This window comes from Mus musculus, chromosome 7, assembly GCF_000001635.26.
Source record: "Mus musculus strain C57BL/6J chromosome 7, GRCm38.p6 C57BL/6J".
Classification (NCBI taxonomy): Eukaryota; Metazoa; Chordata; class Mammalia; order Rodentia; family Muridae; genus Mus; species Mus musculus.
This window is the reverse complement of record NC_000073.6, coordinates 129,599,645-129,626,821: the sequence shown is the minus strand read 5'-3', so window position 1 is coordinate 129,626,821 and position 27,177 is coordinate 129,599,645. Positions and strand designations below refer to the sequence as shown.

The following is a 27,177-nucleotide window of genomic DNA, read 5'->3' as shown; positions in this document are numbered from 1 at the left end:
AGCCACACAAGGTGGGAAATGTCTCTACTACTACTTTCCCACACGTGAGCGTTTTACTGCTGATTCAATGAAAGCACCTACATCCTATTCATATTAACAGGCTGCCAGTCATTCCACAAGGAGCTTGATAGTCACATCCTTTGTGAAAGCCTAGAGCCTGGAAGCTGGAGACATAATCATGTGACTGCTTAGCCCTCCCTCCCGGCGTGCTGGTGCCCATCGGTGACCCCTCCCCATCACCATTTTAAGATCCCATTTCTCTGGTGAGGCTATGTCACTAGAGACTGAACAGAAGTATGGCCTTCTTGATATCAGTACAGATTTTAAGTATGATGTAAACCCTGGTACCCAGCCACAGTATACACGAAGGACTCCATTTCCATTCTGTGATCAGCTTAGTTTAGAACACATCCACATGATGATAGAGCCATTTAGATTCAAATTTTAAATCAAAAGAGAAAAATAAAAGCTTTACTTAGATTGTATTTATCTACTTTTTAACCTAGAACTAGCAATTGTTTTTGCTTTGTTTTGTTTTGTTTTTTAAACATCACCCTTGACATTCCTTCAAGTTCCTTGGTAATTCAGTTTAAAGTGTTTGTTTCTGTTGTTCTCCCTTGGTGAGGAGGTCCTGGCCCTCAGAGCTGACAGGTTACTCAAGATCAAGTATGGGAAAGGGAATGCGACATGTGACAAGCAGCTTCCACTTCACCTGTGGCCCTCACGGCTACAGAGAGGTGCGAGTGTGATAGTGCAGTGTGCAGGTCAGGAAGTGCCAAGCACAGCACAGGAAGGGTTCAGCACCCACCAACACCAGCAGCAGGGCCCCGGCCACTCCAGTGTGGGCATAAAGGATGCAGCTTACAAAGCCCCAGTCTCTCAAGTGCCAAAGAGCAATCGACTCTGCCAAGCACAGGTAAGGCAGAGTCGAATCATAAATGAATAAACGAGGCTCTCAAGGCATTCTCTGCTAATCAGTCAGCTAGGAGTGTCACGGAGGATTTGCCAAGAAGACATTTGGAGATGGAAGTCCCTGAAAGTCCGAGGTAGAATCAGAACCACTGTTCTCTGAAAGAGCATTCTAAAGATAACCCACTCTGAGTAAACCGCTGGGTGGGTGTGCTTGCCATCTTCTTATTTCTTCTTTAGGAAAAAGGAGTCACGCATGCAAGTTTTATTTTCTCTTAAACTATGTTTTTTGGTTTTGTTTTGTAAACAAACAAAAACTCCTCAAAACTACCACACAAAAAAGGAAGAAGATACAACAATCGCCCAGTTTTAGCTTTGATTGATCACGTAATTCAGGACTCAGATGTCATGACACACGGTGGGTTTCCACTGATAGATGATGTAGGGCAGGCACATAAGGCTCACTATTGAAAAGTGATTCGATTCACAGTTAGCTAAGAGTTCTCTCAAGTAAAGCAGCAGCTGCCGTCTCTGTAGATGATCATATCCCGAGGCAACAAGCGCCCTCTCAGGAGTGAGCCTTACCTACTAACTCCTGCTCATCCATTCTGAAACACGTAGACTTCATTGACATCTCCAGGACTCTGATGCAGCCGTCATCAGATGCCAAGATCACCTTATCTGATGTGCACCAGTCCACATCCAAAATCCGGAAGGTTACATTTCTTCCACTTCTTAAACTGCTCACCATCTGAACCTGCAAGAATGATTGACAGAAAATAAAGTCCTTTACCATTCTGGATTAAATGGTCAGATTGGGTGACAGAGGCCCAGAGTATGTCTGCAAATGAATAGCCCATCCCCACATGCAGACTGCGCTCCATAGGCCTCAATCACAGCGATGACACTAAAACATCAATCAATCATGTTGTCTTGCTTACAACAGAAACACTCTAAGAGCAAAATTCTCTAACAAAAAGAAGCTAGACATACTTATTGGAGATTCTATTTTCAGACAAAGTAGAAAACAGAGCCAGTTCCCATGGCTGACCACTTTCTTTGCTTCACTGGCAGGCTGCATAGCTGGGCCTACCTCTTTAGTATCCCACACTTCAGCACCATCATTATACATTGCTATTAGCTTCTGGTTTCCCTTGCCGGGGGCAAAGCGAATCTTCCTCACCCAACTTCTATGTGTGGGTATTCCTCTGAGGACAAAGAAATAAAAACACCAACAGGATATAAAATGAAACACTCAGTGTGTCCACTATTTATGATCGGGTGTGGGGGTGGGAGAACCACTTTACATTCTTGGGAGCCACATATGCTAGGTAGGTCTGCCATTAATATCTGCTGGAGCAAGATCCCAGGGCTTCTGCATGGAAGGTACCATATCTGCCTGCAGATATGGTCAGGGTCTACTGGGACTGACCAGAGCCTGGCTCATGACCAGTCTTCCTCCAAAGTTTAGGTGTCAAGGGACTCAAAGCTCCAATTCCCACTCATGTTTACTGGTCCTATTTACAACTGAACAAAGGTTTCTCTTGGCTCTTACCTGGATACTCTGGCTTTCAAATCCCAGAAGTTTAAATTTCCATCCATATCTCCAAGCACTAATGTATCCCCCTTCCAAGCGATGCAGGTAATACTGCCCATGCTACCCTAGAAGCAAGAGAAACAAATTCACACATGAACTTCCCTGCTCAGTCACCACTAGGACAGAAACATTTCCCTGTAATGATCACAATGAAATAACAAAGACATCACTTATAAAGTGAGTACTTTAGCATGAATACCATCATATCCTAAAACTCTGAACACTGAAAGAGCCACTGCATATCAGCTTCAACTGTGCAGAAGCAGGATATTTCAATTTGATAGCCATTCATGTAGCCTAAACTACATTTACAGAGAAGACATGTCTTTTAGGAAAAGGAAAATTCCAGAAAGACAAAAACAAAACAAAACAAAACAAAACACCCCCAAACAAAAAACTATAGTCTAGAGCATCATCTTTAATTATCTCTTAATAAATTTATTCCAAGGGAAACTCAATCACCCTCAACTAGCTGTGCAATGGTTAGTCTCAGAACTTTGCTGACACACTATTGTAAGAGGCGAGTGTAGTGTGAGAATCGGCAACCCAGCAGAAGTGCTGGGAGGGTCAGGGGCCCAAGTACCTACACTCTGGCATCAGACCACCCTGCCAGGCTTGTGTCCCAGCTTTGCCTCTTAACAGGACATGTCTACTTAACCTTTTGTGTCTTGGGCCTACTGTGGGCAGAGTCGGGTGCTGGTGTAAATCTATAAAGCTAAAGCCCGGAAGGCAATGTTTGCCTCACTGTAAACACAGCTCACAGTGTTAGTGTTAAATACTGCTGCTACTCACTGCTTCTCCACTCATGAAAAGAACCCTTGCTTTGTAATTACACAACAATAAAAATATTCAGGAGGGTCTTTACTGTTAGGCCAATGGTTGTCAAAATGACCAACTACCTTTATAAATATTGCATAATCCTAGTAATATACCAAAACTAAACAAACAACCCCACCAAAATTAAAAATCAATACTGCAATGAACTTAACAACAACAACAACAACTTACATTAAGCACATGAAATTCTGTGCAATGCTCTCAGATCTTATTTCCATTTTTCTGAAATTTGAATGGGATGTTTAAGAAGAGTTTGCCTTTAAGTTTACTTTGTCTTGAATACTTTCACATTTTAGATCTTAGTTTACTTTTCACATTTAAAAATGAAAACACGATGTTAAATTAATCTACAAATTAGTGCTGTTGTGTTAATTCAACATGTGGACATGCAGACGCCCTCGTGCAGGGCGGAGGGAAGTGGGGATGGCGAGGTGCTTCTGGAGGGCTGCTGCGCATCCCCTGTGGCTCTCTCTGTTCCCTCTGTGGTGCTCCGTGCTCCCCACTGCAGCTGCAGTGCTGCCCACATGCCAGGCAGGCTGTACAAACAGCAGACACTCACTGTCTCACTCTTTCCATTTCCAGGATGACGGCAGCCACTTCGGATCACACATACACACAGTTTAAAACTCTCTCTCCTTTTACCACTTTATATACCACTTTCACAGTCTGGGGACCAACTTCCAGAGTGAAAGCTTCAGCTCAAAATCAAATTGAAACAAACAAAACCCTTTTTTCTACATACTATATTACAGCCACTGGAAAAATGTCAGCTTCAGAAAGAATACCAAGCCAAAACCAATTCTCACAGCGTACACAGATGTCAATCCCATCCCTAATCATAAACCAGTTCCACTGGAGGCGGCCTGCTTACTAATAGTCATTTCTTAAAGACTTGGATTCATTTGAAACAAAAGAATTCAGCGGAATAAAGAGTCCTTGTACCCTGACTTCACGACCCCACAGAATAAAGGTGCCGCCTTCTGAGCTGTGTGCCATGGCTGTCCTGAGAAGGCATTTGTAAGAGCAGCCATGTCCAGAGAGGACCAGTGCCTGGATGGTAAAGCCACCAAGCCTGACAACCTGAGTTTGAGACCTGGGATCCATATGCTGGTAAGAAAGGACCGACTGCTACAAGTTATCCTGGGACTACCACACGGACACTGTAAATAATAATGTAATAAATTTAAAAATGAATACTCATGTCCAAAGTTCAAAGCTTTTTCTTTGGTTTAGTAGGAAGGACTGGCATTTTTGAGTTTTTGGCCCGTTTACATTCTAACCTCAGTGTGAAGCAACTGGAAAGTGAAGAGACCAAATTATTTGTAGGTGACTCTGTAAGAGCCCAGAGGACATCTTTCCTGCGGTTCTACAAGAGAGCTCTGTGGAGGCTAAGGGTGAGCAATGGAGTCCCCGACCTTTCGCAGCATTACTGCAACAGCTTTTCTTTGTACATTTAAAGTTACTTTCCTATTATACACATCAAACATCAACTTCCCACATTCATGCTAAAAATGTGAGCAGTATCAGATGTACTCAACAATAGTTACTACTGTCTTAGATATAACGTATTCTATGCTATAATATGAAGATTATGATGCTAACTTTGATTTTAGAATAATGGTTTTAAATGGATGCCTTCAATTCTTTGTTTATAGAAGAGACTTGGTAGCTAGCCTCTAAAGGACCCTCATCCACTCCAAGGCCTTGGTAGTCACTTCCCACAATAAAGTAGGACTGACCCAAGGACCAACAGCAGACTGCAAACGTGACAGGGCATCACTTCTGAAAGTAGGCCATATGCCCTGGCTCTCCCAACTCACTCATTTGAGGAGAACTCAGTTGCCAAGATGGGAGGCGACACAAGAAGTACATGAAGAAGCATTTGACTTCCACTACCTACAGCTTTAACTTTAAAAGTCCATGTGATAGCACCATCTTGGATAAACACGGTGGCCAGTGTTTGTGTAAATGCAGAAGGTCATCTGGGAAGAGGGAACCTCAACTGAGAACATGGCTCCAGCAGACTGGCCTGGGATGAATTTTCTTTACTGATGTGGTATGTCCCAACTCACTGTGGGCAGTGCCATCCCTGGCCAGATAGTCCTGGGTTGTGTAAGAACGCAGGCAGAGCAAGTCACAGTGAGCAAGCTAATAAGCAACATTCCCTTGTGGCCTCTGCTTCAGCTCTTGCCCTGACTTCCCTCAGCGGGAATCCCGAGTGTGACTTGAGAGGTGCAAGGTGACAGGAGCCCTTTCTTCCCACGGGTACAGCCATGGCATTTATCACACAGTAACAGAGACTCTCAGTGAGATTGTCTCTCTGCCCCATTTATCTTTAAATGACCTCAGTTAGTCAAGATCCTTGCTGAGTCACTATAAAAATATGAGAGTCTGCTTTCTTCTAGGACATCTATTCTTAGATGAAAATTTTAATTAAACATGCATTGTTTGAAATTCCTTTTAATGCCTCCATTTAATTACACTCTATATTAGTTAAATTTATTAATTAATCTATTAAGAGCAATCTGTAAGATGTATGCTGATGTCAATTATTAACTATAATTGATTCCACAAGGCCAAAAAAGATACCTACAAATGAGTAAATATTAACGCCACTACACTTAGAATCTAATTGTAATTATTTCCCACTAACCAATGGAAATGTACAGAATAGAAACAGTCTGGCCGCTACGACTCAGCCATGGACCTTCCTGTCCCTTCCTGTTCACAGTTTCATAAGCAAACCAAGATAGTTCCTGTGGAGTGCCATTGTGGTAAGACAGAAGAACACATGTGGTCTAGGTTCATGGTGGCTATGTTACTTTGCAATATGTGAACTTGGTATGGACCACGTTCAATCTGCAGTGACTTCTCCTTGAATAGCAGCATTTATCTTGTTAGGCTTAATTACGTCTTCACTGGATATGGATAAATCAGACCCCTGGTCACACTCTTGATAGAGATAGCCTGGAGGATGACACTCACATCTGGTGGAATCCGAGCACTGTCTTTCACAGAATTTCCTTCAACAGTGAGATGATAAACTTGGCCATCATTGTCAGTAAACACAAAATGCTCCCGAGCAGAGATGTTCTGACTGAGTTCAGCCTTACTCTCTGCCTCCTGTAATAAACTAAAGGTAGAGAAAAAGATAATGGTTTTTTCCCTAGAGTGACACCCATCACTACCCACTGTATAGATGCATTTGCAGGAGGTCCAAGAGCATCTAAGCACCTCTTGAGTGGTCCCAGAGTTCCCAGTACATTTCCTGTGAAGGTGACTGTGTCTATCCTTATCAGTGTTCATTTGTGTTTCAGCTAAAGGTGCTGACTTGATCACACCCATGGCCACTGACAGGTTAGCAGCACTGCGTTTCACTGACGACACTGAGCACAGGGACAACAACACTGAGCTTTAGCCATTTGGGTCTGCCCGGTTCTCTGCCAGGACAGGGACCTACCTGATCACAGATGATTCAACAGCACCCAGCTCTGCATCGGAGACCACAGTCTGGCGGGCCATGGCCTCCCGGGTGGCAAGCTGCTTCTTTCTCAGGCTCTTCAGGTTGTGAGATGGTGACCACTCCTGCACAGCAGAGACAGACATAGCAGGCTCTTTTCCATTAAAGCCTGCTTAAAGCAGCTGGGCATAGCTACTTATGATCCGCACACATCGTTTACTGGCAACCTTCTAGAAGTAGGTGTTCAAGCTTTTTCGAAGTCCACTGCAGTCCTGTGCACTCCCACCCATGCAGGATTAGGGAATCGAGCTGGTCCATCAAGCCCGTTCTCAGGCATAGGTGCTCACGTAGCTGCTCACTTCTGTGATTATTCTCATGCCTCCGCCTATTCTAATGAGCTTAATCCAGTATTGTCTCATGTACAAGTTCCTTTTTGTGGTTTACTTCATATGTGTATGGGCTTTGCTTGTATGTCTGCACACCACATGCATGAGTTAGACAGGGTTGTGAGCCACCACAGGGGTGCGGGGAATTGAACCCCCATCCTCTGAGCTATGTCTCCAGCCTTTCCTAGAAAAACTATCAGCATGTAGCTACTCACACACGGACTTTCTAAGACAGTCCTTCTTCCTTCTGCTGTCTAGCTTAGGCTATGTGAAACGTGCTGCCCTCCTCCTTCTGCCTTTGCAGTGCTGGGATGTCTGGGTGTGGGCAACTCTCATATGCATGAGGATCTAATTTATATAAACAGCACTGAGTTACAGGCCACCCTGATTCTTATTCTTTTTTATGTTCCCTTACTAAAGTTGACTAACTTTTGTCTAGAAGGACAAAGGGGACTAGTGAGTGGTCCAAGGGAAAAGAGAGGGGAGTATGCTTAACATACAATGAGTACTTGTATGTCAACTTACAAAATAAAAGTTGAGACTGTTTCCTTACCCGTAAATGGCCTGACTATTCTGTTTGATTTGCATATTACTACATTGTACAGGTCTGTTCTGAACTCTTTCTGGTATTGATCCATTTCCTCTTCCTCTGTCAACTGGACATTGTTTTTATTTCTATGATGTTTTAAAATGACTAACACTAGATGTCATGACCAGCTATATGTCGTTTTACTGCTAGGATGATTAGAGTCTACCTTCTCTCATAAATGTATTTATGCTTCTCCAGATACCCAAACGACACATTTTAACAAGAAAAGACATGGCAGGAATGATGTTAATTTAAGTAGCCACCACACAGATCAGTACCCAAGAGAATCAGCTCGTGGGCACAACTTACCAATGCAGTTATAGCAGGGAAACTTTTAGACATTTCTCTAAGAAGAGTGCAAGTTCTAATATCCCATAATTCCAGGGGCTTATCTTTGAAAACAACTGCCAAATACTGTCTAAAAAAAAAACAACAAAAAATAAAATCTATCAAAAAGATCTCCCTTTACAACAATAAAAATCATCATGAATTAGTTAATAAGTTGAGAGGGTAGGACTCAGACAGCATGTCCCATGCATAAACAACTAATATTCAGACCCCATTACAAGTCATGTACAAAGTTACATTAAATATGAATCACTGAGGACCCGAGATGGCAGGGATGAATTTACAGTGGGCTAAGGGCAAGCTTAGCACTGACTTGTCCACATTAATGGGAAATCAGACACAGAGCAGATACTGAGTCATGTGATAAATTACACTAAATCTCCAAAGTCGGAAATAACATAAAACATGCTCTCTACCTACAAAGAATTAGAAAATAACAGAGAGGTGTATAGGAGGTTGGGGGTGGGGGGGGAAGGGAACCCAAATATATAAATATGCTGACGGGATGTTAAGATAGAATGACATGAACTAATATGAAAATACACTGCATCAAAAGTACAGGCCCTTGTGGCAGGAGACACTCTCACCACTTGCATCAACATTTACCAGCAGCCCTACATAGTATAACAAGGAAACAAATGGTCTGCAGCTGAGAAGAAAGATCAGAAGTGTCTTTATAAGCAAACAAGACTATCTGCACAGAGACTTCTAAGAGACTAACAAAAACACTACTAGAATAATTCAGCTTAGCATGGTCACAAGTTTCAAGGTCACCATCAGAAACTTTCCTGTAATTTCAGTATATATTATTGATATTAAGTTATACTAATATTCAATAAATATTGAAAATTGAGATAAAATCCACTTAGATTACAGAATATACAAGATATTTAATGACATGTAAGGACTTACATATTGAATCATATACAATACTGCATGTAATACCATATAAAAAGTTTATAACATTTCTGGACAAAGAAGACATAAATTGGCAATGTTATGTGGCACATTCATGATTTTGAAGTTTGCTAAAATGCCTGTTCTTCCCCAGTCTGATACTCAGATCAAAGCCCATGGAAGGTGTTTTGGGTAAAACTGACAAGCTGCTTCTAAAATTGATATGGAAATCCCAAAATACATTGCTATCAACTGCAATCACTTTTATCGTTTTTCTAAAATGATAGGGCTTTGGGATAAGTTTAACATGTTATGAGATTAATGAAGCCAGATGTTTTAGTAGGGTTTCTATCACTGTGATGAAACACCATGACCAAAAGCAACTTGGAGAGGAAAGGGCTTGTTTGGCTTATACTTCCATATCGCTGTTCATCATTGAAGGAAGTCAGGTCAGGAACTCAAAACGAGGGGTTGGAGTGGGGGTGGGGTGGGGGAGAGGAGATAGGAGCTGACGCAGAGGTTCTGGAGGGATGCTACTTACTGTCTTGCTCCCCGTGGCTTAATCAGCTTTCTTATAGAACCCAGGACCACTAGCACAGGGATAGCTCCACCCACAATGCACTGGGCCCTTCCCCATCAATAACTAAGAAAATACCCTTCAGCTGGATCTTAAGGAGGCATTTTCTCCATTGAGGTTCCCTCCTTTCAGATGCCAGCACAACCAGTTTTATGAATTGATGAAGTATGTTCTTCCTGCCAAAGGCTGTTGTACTGGAAGTGTTGTAACCTTTTGAGCATGGGATTATTGTGAAAGCTCTCATTTTCTTCATGTACAATTTAGGTTCATTTTGTTTCCAAGTCTTTTGAATGTTTTGTTCCAAGGGAAAATGCACATAAAGTAGGATTAGTAAAAACAAGGAAGGGAGGTGAGGGGGAGGCAAGAGAACAGAGCATCTCCAGTCTGTCTCACATCAATGGTCAACTCTGCTTTTTGATATGGCCACATGTAATTATTTGCTGTTACTAACAGATTTCGGGAATACTGAGCATACTCCTGCTTTCTTAAAAGTTAAAACGCAGCTGTGAGATGCCCAAGATACAACCATGGATGGTATAGGTTGACACTTACTTCAGATGAGACACTTTGATCATTTCAATGGGTGATTCGTCATTGCCCCGGTCACCACGGAAAGCAGTGCTCCTCCCTTTAATTGAGAAATGAGAAGGTGAACAGCATGCACCCCAGATAAGAACAGGAAGCCCTACCACCTGATGCCGCCAGCTACACCCTCTGCCTCCTGGTCACTCAATTCTTTACTTCAAAGCCAGTTCTAATAATTAAATTTGAAATATTCTTTTTTTTCCCTTTTTTTATTAGATATTTTCTTTGTATACATTTCAAATGCTATCCCGAAAATTCCCTATACCCTCCCCACGATTCTTAAAATATGAATAGGAAACAAAAACATATTACTTATATTCAAATATCTATTTTATAAAAAGGTATTTTAATGTTATACAGTTTCTTCAATTCTGTAATTCAATTTTAGAAACTTAAGAGATACTACTGTCTAAAACTTTAGAGCATCTGTGGCCTGGCATTGATTCACTGTGCATTTAAAGTCATAGAAGACACACCCATGTTTTCAAGTACTGATTAGTTGTGAGGAAAAAAAAAAGCCCTTGAAATGAATACTGAAGATTTCTTATCCTATGTGCAAAGTATTAAATGAAATATCTGAGCACATTACTACCAAAAAGCCTTTCTGAGGGAAATTTGGGAGTTATAACTATATACTATATTAGTTAAGTGCCAAAATATAAGTTTTCATAAATAAAAAAAATCTACCTTTCATTTTAACAAATATATTTTAATATATTCTTGTGAGATTTTTATTTACACTGAATTAAAGTAACAGTTGAAAAATAACTGAACACACCTACATACCCTGCTCCTGCAGGCACTAAGTGCAATCTATGTTCCAAAAATGGGCCTTTCTAGAGTCTGCTAGCTTACTAACCTGCAGGGCAGTGGTTCTCAGCCTGTGGCTCATGACTCCTTGGGAGAGGGGTGCTGACAAGAATGACCTTCTCACAGGAAAACACAGAGACTTACATTACGATTCACAACAGCTATGAAGTAGCAATGAAATAACTTTATGGTTGGGGTCACCACGACATGGAGAACTGTGTTAAAGGGTTGCAGTGTTAGGAAGCACTGGGCTAGAGCTTCCATTTGCAGAACCCTACAGGCTGAGTGCTCACACTTTTCTCCTTAGGAAATCAGCAAGTGTTGACTATAGACAAGGAAAATCTGTAAGCAAAGATCCTAAATTAAACAACAGCCCCGCTGACGAAAACAAATGAAAACTAATTATAGTTTTGCTCTAACTCTGGGACATGACAGTGCTTGAGAAAAAGTCAGAGCCAGCATGCTAGCAATGCAGGAACCCGGGGCCTTCCATCCCCGTGCACGTCACGTTCTGGTATTAGAGCAACACTGGAATGTGGGCATGGCTGATTCTTTAACACCAACAACACACAGAAAACCACCAAATGCTTGTTACTCCTACACATTACTAGTATTTAAAATCATCTGCATATATTGATTTTACTGTTGCTTTCTTTTTTGGTTGGCTGGGTTTTTTGTTTGTTTTGTTTTGTTTTGTTTTGTTTGAGATAGGCTCTCACTATGTAGTTCTGGCTAGCCTGGAACTCAGTGAGATCTGGCCACCATGCTCAGCTATGGTATTATTTTGCAGAAACTCACATATTTGAAATCACTGTCTTTAAAATTTGTGTGCTATTATAAAGTTCTTCACTCCTGAAATTCATTAGGTTCCATGTTGTAAATAATCCTAAATGAGTTACTTTACTCAAATGCCTTCTTTTCTATTATATTTAGTTATTTATTGAATTTGTAATGTTGTGAGTATGCACACAGAGATGTCATATAAATACCTGTGGGGATCAGTTCTCTTTCTCTAACCCCCGGGTTAACGCTGAACCAGTTCCCAGAGTAAGAGCCCTATCCTCCCCCTTTTCAACTGAGACAGGGCTCAGTTTCCTAGGCTGGCCTTGAACTTGTGATGAGCTGAGTATGATGCATCTTCATCCTCCTGAGTGCTGGGATCACTCCCAGTTTGTGTGGTGCTGGCGCTAGAACTTAGGGCTTCCACATGCTAAGGCAAGCACTGTATGAATGAAGCCACATTCCTAGCTGTAGAATGTTTTCTACTGCAAAGACTTTGTATGCTCCCTAATTCAATCAGCCTTTCGCTATCAAAAGCTTTAGATCTGAGCATTTAAAATCATCACTAACCTATACGATTGTTGAAGGCTTCCTTCATACAATGGTCCAAATTCTAAGCAGAGGACCTAAAATCTACAACTACAGAGAAAGCTTAAAAATTATCTTTTAGAGAGCCTGTGAAGTGGCTCAGCGGGCACAGTCGCTTGCATCGACTTCAATCCCAGGCCAACATGGCTAAAGGAAATGACTGGCTCCCAGGAACTGTCCTCTGACCTCTACATGAATGCTGCTATACATAAAACACTGCAAAAGAAGACTGGACCTCACCTTTTGTCATGCATCTGTGAGTTCAGCTAATGGTTTTCCACTTAGCTTGTGCTACACTAGTGGTGAGTACACAGAAGCAACGCTGTGACATTTCTAGGGCAATTATTATAGAACTAGAGAAAGTAAACAGGATGTAAGAACACACACCAAGGCCAAAGAAAATGCTCTGAGGACATTTTATGCCAGTAGCGTCTCCCATCAGCATGATACACTACCCCAACCTTTCAGGAAGGCGAGACACGGACCTGTTGGGAGATCAACCAGCTGAAGTTCATTTCTTACTAACCCCATGTTGTTTGGGGTCGAAGCAGCAAAAGAAAGGAAACTGGTCAAGCTTGTCCATTCAATACCCCTAGAAAGCAAACACATTTTAGTTTTGTATCTTTTCTCATTTGAAAAATTTATTTGAAAATTTAGGGTATCCTAAGGCCTCATTTTATTACATAATGTAACAAAATATTATTCTTACCCTTTTAGGCTACATTAATGCATTCTTGACATATGTGAAATTTGTTCTAATTAAAATTTTATATCCAAGTATAGTGACAAGATAGTTATCAGTCCATACCATCGTTTAAATGGATACTAAAATCTAGCTAGGGAAAAACACTTCACAGCAATTTTTAAGTACCTAACTGCTTAAAGCAAACAGCACAGAAACATTCAGAGATGAATCCTTCCAGTGTCTGCTAGAGATGTTATCAAAATTCCCAGCTGCAAAACTAGAGCAACATTGGATGGAGCAAAGAGCCTGCCGTTAGCTTTCAGATGGAGACGGCGACAGAAGCTCCAAATGTTCCCTCATGCAGATAAAACCTGGGCTCAGTGAAGGCCACCCCACAGGACAGTATGGATGCCTTGTCCACGTGGGGCTGACAGGGGACTGACAAGCAGTGGTGGTACATTTCTTCCATGTAGTAAAACTAGTTAACACCAATGTCTAAAGCTGGGTCCCATGTACAGTTGTCCATTAATAGCCATAGGCCAGCTCTTTGCAATGCAAATGGTAGAGCCTAGGGCTGCTCTCACAATACAATGGCAGACGTGAGCAGCTGTGAGAACCTTCAGGATCTAAACTCTTAAGCCTCAAAACTTTATTATTGATCCATTATGAAAAATGCTTATTGCCCTCTGATCTACAACAATCTTATGCATGAGATATTTCTTCTTGTTTCTGTCTTGCTTTCCCCAAAGCAGTACAATCGTCTCCTGTGTCTATGTAAGCTCCTGTCTGCAGCTTTCAAGGCCATCAGACATTTGCCTCACCCAAGCTCACTGCTCTATCTTCAGAACTTTACCTGCAGTCATTTATTTTATTTTGAGATATTCTTGCTCTATATTCCAGGTTCACCTCAAGCACACTACATAGCCTATAGTCATTCTCCTGCCTCAGCCTCCCGACTGTGGGATAACCAGGCTAAGGCTCTCAGCCAACTCTCATCTGCTATGTTAACTACAAGCATTTTCTTCATTGGTTCCTGGGTACCCAAGTATTTGTCTTTTCGCAGGACAACATAATCAACAGAGAGCCAAAAACAGCATTTGAAACAGTAGCAATAGCTATAGTAGTTAGGACTAGAATGATTTCAAAACAAAGCTGTACCGAACACCCAGACTAATGGCTGCTTGGAATGAGCACACTTGGGAATTTCCATTCCTGGCTCAAGTTCTCACCTTCTTTCTCCAGACACAGTGGGATGGACGACTCTAGTATTTACCCTCTGCACCTCAGTCTCATTAGTTACACAGAAACAGTACAGAGGGCACCGAGTAGGAGTAGCCATTATCACTCATGGTTAGCACAGTTAGTCAGGAACTAACTGAAGCCCTGCTGTCTTCATCAGGCCTGTTTTAAATAAATACACCCACACTGATTATCATACAACTGGGCCAATCACTAGAAAAGTTCTTTTTTTCCTCTTCTTTCTTTTTTCTTCCCCCCCTAGCAGGTAAGTCCTCACAATTTCTAGAGTAAAAGGAAGAACTCACTGAATGCGATCTACTGTCTGTAAGCCTGGTAGCACCAAGCAGATGTTTGCTTAGAGATTCCCTAAGACCATTTCCCCAAGTCCTGCTGCTAACAATATCAACTCACTAATTCATAATTACACTTGGTATGGTGGTGTCAGTAGCTCTGGGCACTGGCAGCCTGCCTTCCCACTGCCATACATTATTTTTAAAATGACTCCATTAAGTATCCAATACTACATGCCAGTGGCTATGTGAGATGCTGCAGATGAGATAGACACAGCCGCTGTCCATCTGGAGCTCATGTTCTTGCAGAAAAGGGACAGTATGCAAGTATGTTTTACAATAACTGCAAAAGAGATGGCAAAGAGCTCAACAGGAGCTGTGTGAGCTGCACACATTCTGACCTCAGGGACCAGCTCTGGAAACTGTGCCATGACCTAAGCCTGACCGACCAAGGTAACAGCAGCGCAAGAGGCAATAGGCTAGCTGTGTGTGTTGCTGAGGATTAAACCCAGGGCCTCAAATGTGCTAAATAAGAACTCTACCAATGATCCTGAAGTGTCTTTTAAGGAAGGTACCATGATACCTTGCCTAGCACCTCTCTTCTGTTACAGTGTGACACAGATTCATGAAGTGTTTACTAGAGGTCCCAGCCCAGGAGCTGTAGCAGAACCTGCAGGGGCTGCTTATTTGTAATCTGGCAGTGTGACCATGCTGCTTTTGAACAGAATACATCAGCAGCTTATGTCTTCTTAACTGAAGTAAAATCCAACTGGATTTCAAAGTAAATTAGATAAGGAAGGGGTTATCTATGTCAGAGGAAAAGAATGAAATCCTCCTGTCAGACACAGCTGCGCTTCACACTGCCCCTGGGATTAACCACTGGTGTCCAGGCTTAGCTCTAATTCTACACTTAATAGCTAAAGGACTAAGGACAGCATCTCATCCCTGAGCTAGGATTTCTCTGATCTTTTCTTGGTAGAATCCCTAGCCACGGAACAACTGTAATCTTAGAATTTATCATCAGATTGCTTCTGGCTCACAGGCTGAGTATGCCAGGCATCTACAAAACATACAACACAGAAACTACTTCTAAAGAAAGTAGGGAACCCACAGTTCTGCAAGACTTTAATCCTATGATTGTTCTGCAAATGTCCAGGTACACAAGAGAAACCATTTCACTTTCCACAAGTAATTCGATGTAATTAAAGCAATATTGAGTCAATCCACGTCTATACAAACTACCGTTTATAAATTCTCCATAGTACCAAGATAATGTCTTAAACTCAACCCACTGGACAAATCAGATACAAACTAGTATTCTAGAAGAGTCAACCATTCCACTTTGTAATTTCTATATCTGCCACTGGGTTATAAGCACCAAAGCCTCCAAATATAGTTTTACACAAAATGTTCAATAGTGTCTGTGAGACATCTCTTGTAAAACACTGAAACGCCATTTCCCTACAACCCTCCCACACACTGTCATCATTATACAGTGCCTGGTAACATGTCTACCTACATATGATTTAAGTAAATGAAGCAACTATCTAAAAGTTAGCCTTAATTTGCATGTGAAAAATCAAGAATACATTAGGTTTATTGCTAATTGGTTCAGAACTTTTTATAGCACATCTGTGAAATTTTCATAATGGTTTTAATTGTAATTCTAAACTGCATTAATTGAAACAAAAAGACAGCAGGATTTTAGCATCCTCTTGGGTAACATCTTTGAACATAAAGTCAATTACCTTCAAAATGTCAACAAAGAGGGAAGTTCGTGTGAAAAGTGGGACATCTGCATATGATCATTCCCAGCTCCTCCGTGGGCAGGACAGCCCTCAGAGTACTCAACAGTTTCAGGATCACTAGGCCACAAATAACACCACACACAGTATGTGCAAGGATGTGGCATTATGCACAACCCGACTCTGATAAACCAGTTACTGAGGTTCAGAAATCAGAAACTAAAGACAACATGCTTGACCTTCTGGAAGCTCATGTCAGGCTCTCAGTATGATCTTGGCTCAGCCAACATGTAGTTTATTGCCATCATGTCCACCCATGGACATCTCAGTCGGAGATCACAGCCACAAGTACAGAGCTCGGGTTCTGATGCCTGAGAGGCCAGGAGTGAGCCCATCTACCTTTTCCCAGGCTGTGCATTACTCACTTTCTTCGTCTGTCCCTGGGAAAGGTGACAGCACCTACTCTTTAGGGTTGTGATGGGGTCAATGAAATGACTGACACAACATATTGACACAGAACACAATCTTCCAGATAGCAGTGTACAGTTCTGATTAGTTGATGTCAGCCATAAAAGGAACGACTATGCACAAAAGATAAGGGTAAAGGAAATGTAGACAGGAAAGGAAGAGAATGAGAAGACAGAACGGTGGCAGCAGAGATCACTGGAAGAAGTGCCAGGATGGTCAGCTGAGGCCCTGAGGCCAAAGAGATACAGTGCTGCACGATGCCAAGTTCAATGTCTTGAAGACATTATGTAAATGTATTTGCAGAGAGAAACCGGAGAGGAATAACACAAGACAGTAAAAAGTAGTCTCCTGGGCTGTGCCATTGGCAGTGGTCTTAAGAGACATTTCTATGATAATCACCAGCTGTAATACTTAAAGGTTAACCTTGCTCGATCTAGAAAAACTACATAGAAGTATGCTCACTAGATTCACTAAGGCTTTCAGTGTACACAAGACTGAATTACAAAATGTACAACACAGAGAACCTTTCTTGTCTTTTCATTAGGAGATCATTAAAGCACTGGGCATACTGCACATATATGTAACTTCTATAATGCCTATCACTCATAGGCAAAAAGGGAAACAGTTCTGCATTCAGCAAAATCAAGCTGTCCAGTGTGTCTAAAGCGGCACCCTAAAGCGAACGCCAGAGGCTCCCTGCTCCTAACTTGGCCTTCTCTCCAAAGCCTTGCCACAGCCTGCACTCGAATACACAGTGAAATCAAACAAATGCTTCCCAGTTCCTGTCTGGTGATATGCAAACTAACAATGAGAAGTGAGCAGTCCGGACAGACCTTAATCAAACTGAGAAATAAAGTGTATAAACCTGGCAACAGTCATTTCCAGTGAGAAAAGAACCTGGAATTAGGAGAAATCCACAAAGCAGACAACGAGTGCCCACTCCCAATGAACCTTAGCTCGACACGCATCAGTCACTCAAATGCCAGCCATCAGTCACCACAGCTCACGCCACTGCAGAGCACCAGTGCAGAGAAGCCTAGGAGAGCCGGTGAGTGGAGCTTCTCTGGCGTCCTGTTTGTAATCTCAGTGTGGCAGCCATACTCACTTGACTTCACACGAGTGGACACTGAGCTCCTTGTGCAGCAGGCCACTGGTGAGGTGGTACACCAGGACAGAACCGTTACTCGTACCTTTCAAAAGGATGGAAAGACGAAGGCGGATTTAGTAGGGGTGTCAATCTCAAAGTCTTTTCTTAAATCTATCTTCCACAAAAGCATCCAGATTATATACTTAAAAACAAGTGATTAAGGAAGGAAAATCTTGTTTCCATCCTTATCAGAACGGGGTTAATCTCATGTCCTCTGAGATCTTACCTAACTTCAGGGACATGTATGTATCCTTAGGAACATGTTACCTAACTTCACAGACATAAGATTTTAAAATATAAATCAATATATATAATAATTTAAACTTTTCTATATGTACTCAGAATGTTTACTATAAAACCAACTAGCCTGAGTGCTCTATGTTTTATCTCCTTTAAATAAATCATGACAAGACAATATATTATGATGTGAAACATGACTTCTGAAGTTAAAGAAACTCTGGCTCAGACCTCAGGTGAGCTGCTTACGCAACACTGAGCCTACATTTTTAAGTTACTGAACCACTTTAAACTACAAATAACAAAAATCTAATTTTAGAGGTCAGATGAGAATACACACACACACACACACACACAGCATGGAGCACAGCACTGGGTCCCTGGTGGTAACCTGGCTAGTCAGCATTCTGCTACCACTGCCCCATACAACAGCTCACAGCCACTGCTATGCCTCAAGCCTTTTCTGTCCCAGACAGTCCCTGATATTTTAGAAACTTGCTGACAGAGATAATCTCAAGTACATGGGCTCACTGCAATTAAAACTAAGACAGGAAACAGGATAAAAAATATCTCAAGGAAATTGTTTATATAATTTTCCCAACCCATTTCTTCTTTTAAAGCATCCCCAAAGAGAATAAAGACCTTTCTAGAAACCAGGAACTTAAGTATTTCATAAAATGAGTTTAACAAAAGAATAGGCTAGTACTCACCAACAGCAAGGAGTGGCTGGTACATCTTAATGTTTTTTGTGGTCAGTGGTGGGCACATTCGGATGGCAAACTGAGGGGAAGGGAGTCCTGAGAGCAGTCCCGTCAGCAGGAACTTGAGGTGCACTTCCTGCAGAATGGAGCCTTTGGGGTGTTCTTCCCCAGCAATTGCACTCTGCCCTGATATGTAATAAAAACATGAATGAATCTGCTCACCAGGTCTAGAAACAAAGGTGTGCAGTATCGCTCTAGTGCAGCAGTTCTCAACCTGTGGGTTGCAACCACTTCAGGGGTCAAACAGCCCTTTTACAGGGGTTGTTTATGACCATCAGAAAACACAGATAATTACATTATGATTCATAACAGTAGCAAAATTACAGCTATGAAGTAGCAGCAAAAGTAATGTTATGGTTGGGGTAGGGTGGCAGGCACATTAGGAAGGTTGGGAACCACTGGATTGTGCAGGCTTGAATTACAGTAGCAGAGAAAGAAGAGAGAGGCAAGTAATTAATGCCAAGCTGTGGGTCACGGAACATGCAGGTCCCGAGCAGGGACAGACTGTAGAGCAGAGCCTTCAACCCAGAACCCAGGCCCCTTTCTTGCAGTCTCTCTCATTTAGATCAGAATCTTACAAGGATGTAATTTTCTAAATCCAACAACTGCAGAGCCTAAACAAGCCACATCAGATATCTTCATGCTTAAATATTTTAGACTCTGGTGGTTTATTTAGGGAAAAAAACCCATTTTCACACTTTAGTTTTCCTGCCAAGTCAGTCACTCTATTAATTTTGCACTTCAAAAAGAATATCTCATGTGCAAGTTAGAGGAGAGAAACAAGCTTACCGATCATATTATCTAGGGAAAGGTCTGGGAGTTTATTCTGTAGCACTCCTCCAGGAATCCCACAGAAGGACACTGGCGAGTATAAAGGAGACACACCGGAACTGCAACGATACAGCGATCATCCGGTTACACGTGTGCACCAGGCACTCTAACAGCAACCCCTGGTATGGCATTCTTTTATAGCAGCAATTATTAATCTTGGCCACAGTGAAGCAACTGTCAGAACATAATCCCCTAGTAATCTAGTGTCTCTGTCCTTTAAAAAGGCTTTGTAAAAAACAACCACCACCAACAAGAAAATGGCCCTCCACTTTTTATATGATTGGGTAATTAAAACAGAAAACAGCAACCCCAGGCAAATCATGACCCCACGCACCCCCCTCACCTGTTCCGTGCATTTCGACTGCACACAGCAGACTTGAGTTCCCATATCATGACTCTGCCGTCGCTTACTATGAGGGCAGCTGCATTCTCATTAACAGGACAGCACACCATACTGAAGGGACGGACAGTTTTCGTCACCCTGATTGCATCACACTGGCTTCTCAAGTCATAGGTAAGCTCCTGGACAGGATCTAGATCTGGGGAAACAGTCTCTTTCAGATGCCAGAAAGGAAACACAGCAAGAACTACCAGCTGTTTCAGTGTAAGTAACTCAGCCCCAGGGCAGCATTTTGTCACCAGAGCACACTGCCCAAACTAGACTCATGTTTTACTATTACTCAGTCCTTCACACTGTAGCGAGAATGCACGTAATAACTGTATGCAAGTGTAATCTCGATGCTCACAATGCCTCGTCTTTACATTTTTGGCAGAATGCTTTGAAGAACATCAGTGAACAGTGCACTGCAGACTATACTTTGCAGAAGTCTGAAAAATTCCAGGCTTTATAGAATTTCTTCTGTCTATGTGTAGTACACCATTTCACAAAAGCATTATCTATATTCCCCAAAAGATCTATCCAACACTTGGGTAAGCAATCTCACTTTACAATGAAAGCTATCGCAGCGCAAAAATCAAGGTGTACGAGGTAAAGGAACACAGCAGAGGACAGATTCACAACAAGGCACATCTACTTGGTGCGTGCATATATCAAAACAGAATGACAAAGTGCTGTCTCTCTCCTGTACAAAGGAGGCACTTGGTGTTTGCACGATCCTATGTCACACAAATAATTATAGTCTAACACTTTCTCAAGACAAGGATGTCATCAACACAATTCCATGGGATACTTTATAAGCATCTTGAAGAAAAATACCATTAACATGTCTATGAGATGTGCTCCTACCTGGTTCATCATTTGATGTAGTACAGATGCTGTTATAAGACCTCCGGACACGTAAGGTTATGCAGCCATTTTCATGTAGGCAAAACAAGCCATCTCGCTGAGAGCATGGTATTACCTTTAAATAGAAACAGGTTGGTTTTTAAAACCTAAAAGAGCATTAAATATGTACATGAAACTCAAACTCATATTTAAACAAGATAAGCACAACATAGGAGACACAAACATATATACTTACTCTCTAAGCTATAACGAAGTGAACATTTTTTTAAAAATCCATTTGGAAACTTAAAATTAACTTGTCATTGACACCTATGTAAGTTACCTTATTGCTTTGGGTGTTTTTGTGTGTATGTTTAGATAGCCTTCCTAGATAAATGTTGCTGGCCTGGAACTCACTATGTAGCCCAGACTGGCCTTGAATTGATGGTGACCTTCCTGTCTCAGCCTCCTGATCGATAGGATTACAAGCATAAACCACCATTTTGGCCCTTACCTAGTATCCGCAGTTTCTAGGTTAGCCTGACCAATTACTAACTGTGGGGCACGTAGCTGACCCATGCAGATACCTGCAGAAAGGGAACGCCTGTTCTCTCGATTGCAATCACACCAACTGTTTGATTCACTTCCAGGTCAAGGATTAAAATCTCCCGAGGGTAGAGCAACAGCATGTGATTCCTTTTTGAAGGCAGATAGGCTAACTGGAGGCAGTCATTGAGAGCTACAAAATCAGCACTGAGAAAAACAAAAGATGAACAGCACCAATGTCAGCATCAAGACCCAATCACACAAAAGCTGTCAAGAATGAGCAACTGTTTCCTAAAATGACCAAAATGGATTAGCAGCCAAAACTCAGACCTCTGTTACTTTCAGAATCCAAATTATGACAAAAATATTGCATGGGTCGAGGAGACACTAGTGTTTGTAAATCTTTATAGCAGATAAACAACACAGCCTTCTGATTATGATTAACTTGTCATGGACACCTATGTAAGTTAAATTATTGATTTGGGGGTTTTGTGTGTATGTTTAGATAGCCTTCCTAGACAACTTTGGTGGCTACTTAGGCACTCACAGCGTAGGCAGCTTTATTTCCCTTTGCAGTTAGAAGTACTAGACTGTGAGATACTGAGCCATCCATGTGGCCTGGGGCAGGTACCACCTCTACTCTGTCTCCATAGTTTAATGCCTCCTTAAACAAAGTTTATTTTCTTCCACTTTCTTCTATGCAAATATAACAAAACCTGGTTTGTTTGTTTTTTAAGCTTCTGAAGAGTTTCAAGACTCATTTCAGTATCTTTTATTAAACACTCAATATTCTGACATAATTACACTGGAAGCTTTGGAAGTTTACGACAGAGTTATAATGTGGATAAGGAGAAAGAGAGGAATCTGTATGGCTTTAACCTCCTAACCCAACCCAAGCTGTGTGAGCCTGAGTGATACTGGGATCCAGTTTCTTCCTCTGCACGGAGAGAAAGGCACAGATGCCTGGCACTGGAGAGACTACACGGTTGGTGGATGTGAAAGTGGTCAGTCCAGTTTAGCTAAAGGTCAATGAAGCATTTCCAATGCCCAAGATCATGTGGCAGAAAACAGCAAGCACAACAAAACGATACAGTCTGCTAGATGAGTACATTATTTGTTTGTGACAAGGAATCTACAGAAATATAAAGTTCTATTAAGCCACTTAAAAAGCAATCTTAAACCATCTCAGCATAGGGTTTGAGATAAACTCACCAGTAATTTAACCAGACTACAGCACAATACACAAAAACAGTATTTATCTACAAATTCAAAATGTATTTATAGCACAATCTTTTACATATAAGTCTTTGACATATAAATCAAATAATTATTCAGTCTAAGCAGAATAATCTTTGTATATTAAGACTATTTTAAAACAAATACCAAGAAAATTTCTAAAGCTATAAAAATATATAAAATTGTAGTTCTAGCAAAAGCCAGCAATCTATATGTAATGCACACAAATAGTTCATCACATTTTTTTCTTAGGTGCAGTTTCTTCAGCAGTTGAAGAGCTCACACTTTCGGATTGCCTGTGGCATGTGGGGCACTACACTAAGTGCTGGATGGACACACTGTGTCTGTCCACCTCTGGAATAAGCCTATAACTATGTTAGAACCCTGCCACACAGACTGGGACAGGAAACTCTGAAGAAAGCTAAAGATCTGCTCAGTAAGAGCCTTGTCAGCACCCAGCTCTCAGCCAGGCTGGCCAGCGAGCACCTTCGCCTGCACAGAAGTGTTCACCAATTCTTGACTACGGACAGGGTGCAGTGCGTGAGTGAGGAAGTGGCTCAAAGTGAAAACCCAGCTCCCCGGTCTTCATGTGCTCAGTGACCATGACTTTAAAACCATCTTGTACTTTCCCACATTAAATTAGGAAGTGATAAACCTTAATCTAACATCATGAGGAAGTTCAACACCTGTGGAATGAAGAGGACACTAAATGTAGGGGAGGGGACAGAAAGGACTCGTCCTTTACTAAATTCAAAATTAGTAGAGGCGACAAGGGGACACGACGGAGAAAGCTCATAAAAACAACCACTTTCAGAAGTGAGGGAGGAAGCTGCGTGCTCTAGTCAGTCCTACCCCATACTCACCTCGGTTTCTCCTGAGTGATTAAAATCTTTACTTTATTAAGAGCCTTCTTGGCTCCCGTGGCTGCGGCCAGCTTGTTATGAGCTGGGCTGGAGTGTGGGCTGGAGATGTACACTTTCTTCCCAGGGCCGGAGGGAGGCTTGGATGGAGAGAAGTCTGAGATGAAAACGATGCCCTCGCTGGTGAGTACTACACAGAGGGAGGCAGAAGAACTGATTAAAACTTAGCTGAGTAGCACACAGCTCCACTCTAACCCATGAAAGGAAGGTAAAGAAGCTCTCAGTATGAGCTGTCGATGTCATATCCCTAACACAGAGTAATGCTGCTACACAGAAACAGATGGTCCACTACAAGGTATCAGAAACCTCCAAGCTGAGCTTTTCAACTACATCTTATATTAAAAAGCTATTGCGAGATTGTTGGCATAGCAACAAAGATTGGTTATTTCAGAGAAAATTCTATGCATAGACTTTCTTTTCCGTTATATCCTATACTTTCAACATCCAAGCATTTTTCAGAATGTACAATCCATATAAGAAAACTACCCACACGCAAGAAACTGGGTGTCACCATTAGCCAGGCTCAAATATCTCATTTAATGATACTAAATTTTTATGACTACTTTTGAGCTATTCAGTCTAATAAGTATTTTTTCTTCTCAAACATCAGCCTGAACCTTGAGTTAAAAGCATTCTTTGTATGTGTATGTCTATACCTAATTTTATATACATATACAAGTGCACACACATGCACACACATATGCATGCACACGTAAAGCCGAATACCAATGGAAGCTTCTAGTCCACAAAACAGAAGTATCTCAGCACTACAGTTATTGTCACAACTTATACCTTCTTATGACTTAGAAATATCATCTACCCTACACGCTGGCCAATACTGGGTAGCTGACAGAGAACTGCACCTGTACAAGATCCTGATGACATCAGTGAAGCTGCTGTAGGCACAGAGCCCCAAGCAATGCTATGACAAGTCTGGCACTTCAGGTGCAGTTTAAACACAAACAGTAGAGCAGCTGACACTTGAAAAGTAGAAATCCCAGCAATCAAGAGACTAAGTCACAGGGATCATAGGTTTGAGGCCAATCTGGAGACCTTTTCTCAAAATCGTAATACATATATGTGCACAAACACAGTGCTTCCAGCAGCCAAATCTAGAGATACATTGTTAACACAGTAAACTCAGCCCAATCCTTGTCTCCCTGCAGGTTCCAGAATTCATCTGCCAAAGTCTCACTGGTTTCCTTCATTCATGCCCTTATCCCCCACTGACTATAATGAACTTGTCTGACTGTGTCCTACAGCCCTGAATTTGTCAGCAAACCAATTAGTGGGTGTGTACAAGTATACACAGACAGGCCTGAACTCAATGTATTGACTTTATGTTTATAGCCATGTTCTCCATTTAAACTTTTAATTTTCTTTCTCTTTCAACATACACACACACATACACTGCCTCTCTCAATAAACACCGTTAGATAAAATCAGAATTTTGAAACATTCAAATCCAGGGAAAACACTATAAACTACAGTCATTTCTCTGCCTCCTTCAAGCCTCTGATCATTATAAAATAAAGCTTGCTCTGGCCATTAACATAATAAAACTTGACAACTCTTAGTCCCCATTCTACTCCATCTCCCTCACCTGATTTTTCCTTCTTAATATCACTGATCACCTTTTCAAGATTTTGAGTGTGTGTGTTTGTGTCCCACCTGAGTGCAGCTGCTGAATCCTATGAAGCTGGATTTGCAGGAGGCTGTGAGCCATCCGATATGAGTGCCAGGAACCGAGCTAGGGTCCTCTGCTACAACAGCACATCTTCTTAACTGCAGAGCCACTCCTCCAGCCCCGACTTAACATCTTTTAACACTACACCTTATAAACTCATTCGTCCTGTTTATAGTCTGCCCGCCTTTCACTAGAACACTAACTCCACGCCGTTGGGAAACTCCATCTCGGTTCCCAGGATAGAAACACTGGCTAAAGCAGTATCTGTTGAATCACTGCATACGGAGTACTTTCTAAATAATAAACTACACAAATACCAGTCCAAAACAAATCTTATTTTTAGATCATCTGACCCACAAAACACAAAATGTTGGTAAAAACCACTTCTGCAAAAAAAAATTCTCTTAAGCGTAATTTGTCTTTTACATGAAATAGCATTAATTGGAATGATAGTTTTAAAAGCAAGAGCTCAGGCTACAGATTAAATGAAATCCCTGATTCAAGTTTTTTAAACGACATCCATGGAAGTCTGAATAGAATAATGCAGTAGTTCTCTGTCCCAAGCTAGTCCAATACTATTCATTCAGCCATGAATTCAATGTGTGCATGGCTTGCTGCCATACATTCCCAACACTCAAAGTACCTCAAACAGCGTGGGGTTACAAGTCAGCATGCAGACTGGGAACTGCAGCCATGTGAAGATGTGCTGTGCTTCTCCTCGGTGTTCACGTTTAAGTTATTGAAGGCAGAGAACGTTTACTTTGTGTATACAGCACTAGTTTTATTTTTAGCACCTCCTATAACTCATTTTTCACACAAAATTATACTTACAAGTTAAATGTGAAGGATCAAAAGGGTCAAAAGAAAAAGAAAGGATGTTATCTGCGTAGCTCTTCTTCCACAGCTTGGTGCCTGTGTCTGCATTCCACAGCACGATGTAATTAGGCGGGTGGATAGCGAGCAGCAAGTCTCGGGAAGCGTCCTGATTCCACAGCCACTGCACATCTGGAAAGACCAGAGAGGAACGGGCCAGACCGTAGGACGTCACTCCAAAATGTCCAAAAAGCATCAAGGACAGGCGGCCAGGGTGTATAACTCTCTTAAAATCCAATACCTCCCCAAATGTGATATATATGCACGATCAGGCTAATTTTACATAAAATCAAGTTATTTGGTTCACACCTAAACTACCCTGAGATATTACTTTTAAAGAAAATATACAATAACCATTATCTGAAACTATAAACTCAGGATCTGAGACTTTCCTAGGCATGGCCAAGCTACCACACTTCACTAATGCTTTTGTAAAGTTACTTGATAACACTGAAGCTTTTCCTGATTTTTCAAAAACAATAAATATCTTAGAACAACAATGTCTCTTAGTACTTAGTACCTAGTTAAGAACTCAATAGATATTTTTAAAATCATCAATTGAAAAATTATTCAGGGCTGGGGAGATAGCTCAGTAGTTAAAGTGCTTGTCCTGCATCCATGGAGACTTGAGTTCAGATCACCAGATCCTGTGTGCAGAGCCAGCAGAGGTGCACCTACCTGTAACTGTAGCATTGTTATGGCTGAGAGGGGCAGAGACAGGAGGATCCCCAGAAGCACACTGGCCAGCTAGCCCTGCTAGCCCTGCTTGTGTGATAAAGTTCTGGGTCAACTAGAAACCGTCTCAAACGAAAGGTGGGAGGCACCTAAGGCCTGACGTGGGATTGTCCTCTGTCCTCCACACTGCAGGCATACACCTGTACATACACATGTACCCAACTCTACCCACGCACATTCCCCCAGACC

General features: G+C 41.7%; 1 protein-coding gene across 3 annotated transcripts in view; it reads right to left on the bottom strand.

Moving 5' to 3' along the window:
- Nucleotides 1–27,177, bottom strand: part of Wdr11 (WD repeat domain 11) — a 44,045-nt gene that overhangs the window by 8,917 nt on the left and 7,951 nt on the right. For all 3 annotated transcript variants that reach the window (XR_378226.4, XM_030242306.1, NM_172255.3), the window contains exons 4-19: nucleotides 26,212–26,385; nucleotides 23,637–23,823; nucleotides 21,579–21,744; nucleotides 21,013–21,127; nucleotides 20,110–20,305; nucleotides 19,725–19,825; nucleotides 18,885–19,061; nucleotides 17,896–17,980; nucleotides 12,849–12,955; nucleotides 10,153–10,228; nucleotides 8,088–8,196; nucleotides 6,804–6,928; nucleotides 6,329–6,476; nucleotides 2,465–2,571; nucleotides 2,003–2,117; nucleotides 1,495–1,666 (exon numbers count right to left, since the gene is read on the bottom strand). Coding sequence is in view for 2 of the 3 variants with exons in the window: in XM_030242306.1 (XP_030098166.1) it covers nucleotides 1,495–1,666; nucleotides 2,003–2,117; nucleotides 2,465–2,571; nucleotides 6,329–6,476; nucleotides 6,804–6,928; nucleotides 8,088–8,196; nucleotides 10,153–10,228; nucleotides 12,849–12,955; nucleotides 17,896–17,980; nucleotides 18,885–19,061; nucleotides 19,725–19,825; nucleotides 20,110–20,305; nucleotides 21,013–21,127; nucleotides 21,579–21,744; nucleotides 23,637–23,823; nucleotides 26,212–26,385 (2,160 nt within the window). In the remaining variant the exon portion in view is untranslated. The remainder of the gene's footprint in view (nucleotides 1–1,494; nucleotides 1,667–2,002; nucleotides 2,118–2,464; nucleotides 2,572–6,328; nucleotides 6,477–6,803; nucleotides 6,929–8,087; nucleotides 8,197–10,152; nucleotides 10,229–12,848; nucleotides 12,956–17,895; nucleotides 17,981–18,884; nucleotides 19,062–19,724; nucleotides 19,826–20,109; nucleotides 20,306–21,012; nucleotides 21,128–21,578; nucleotides 21,745–23,636; nucleotides 23,824–26,211; nucleotides 26,386–27,177) is intronic.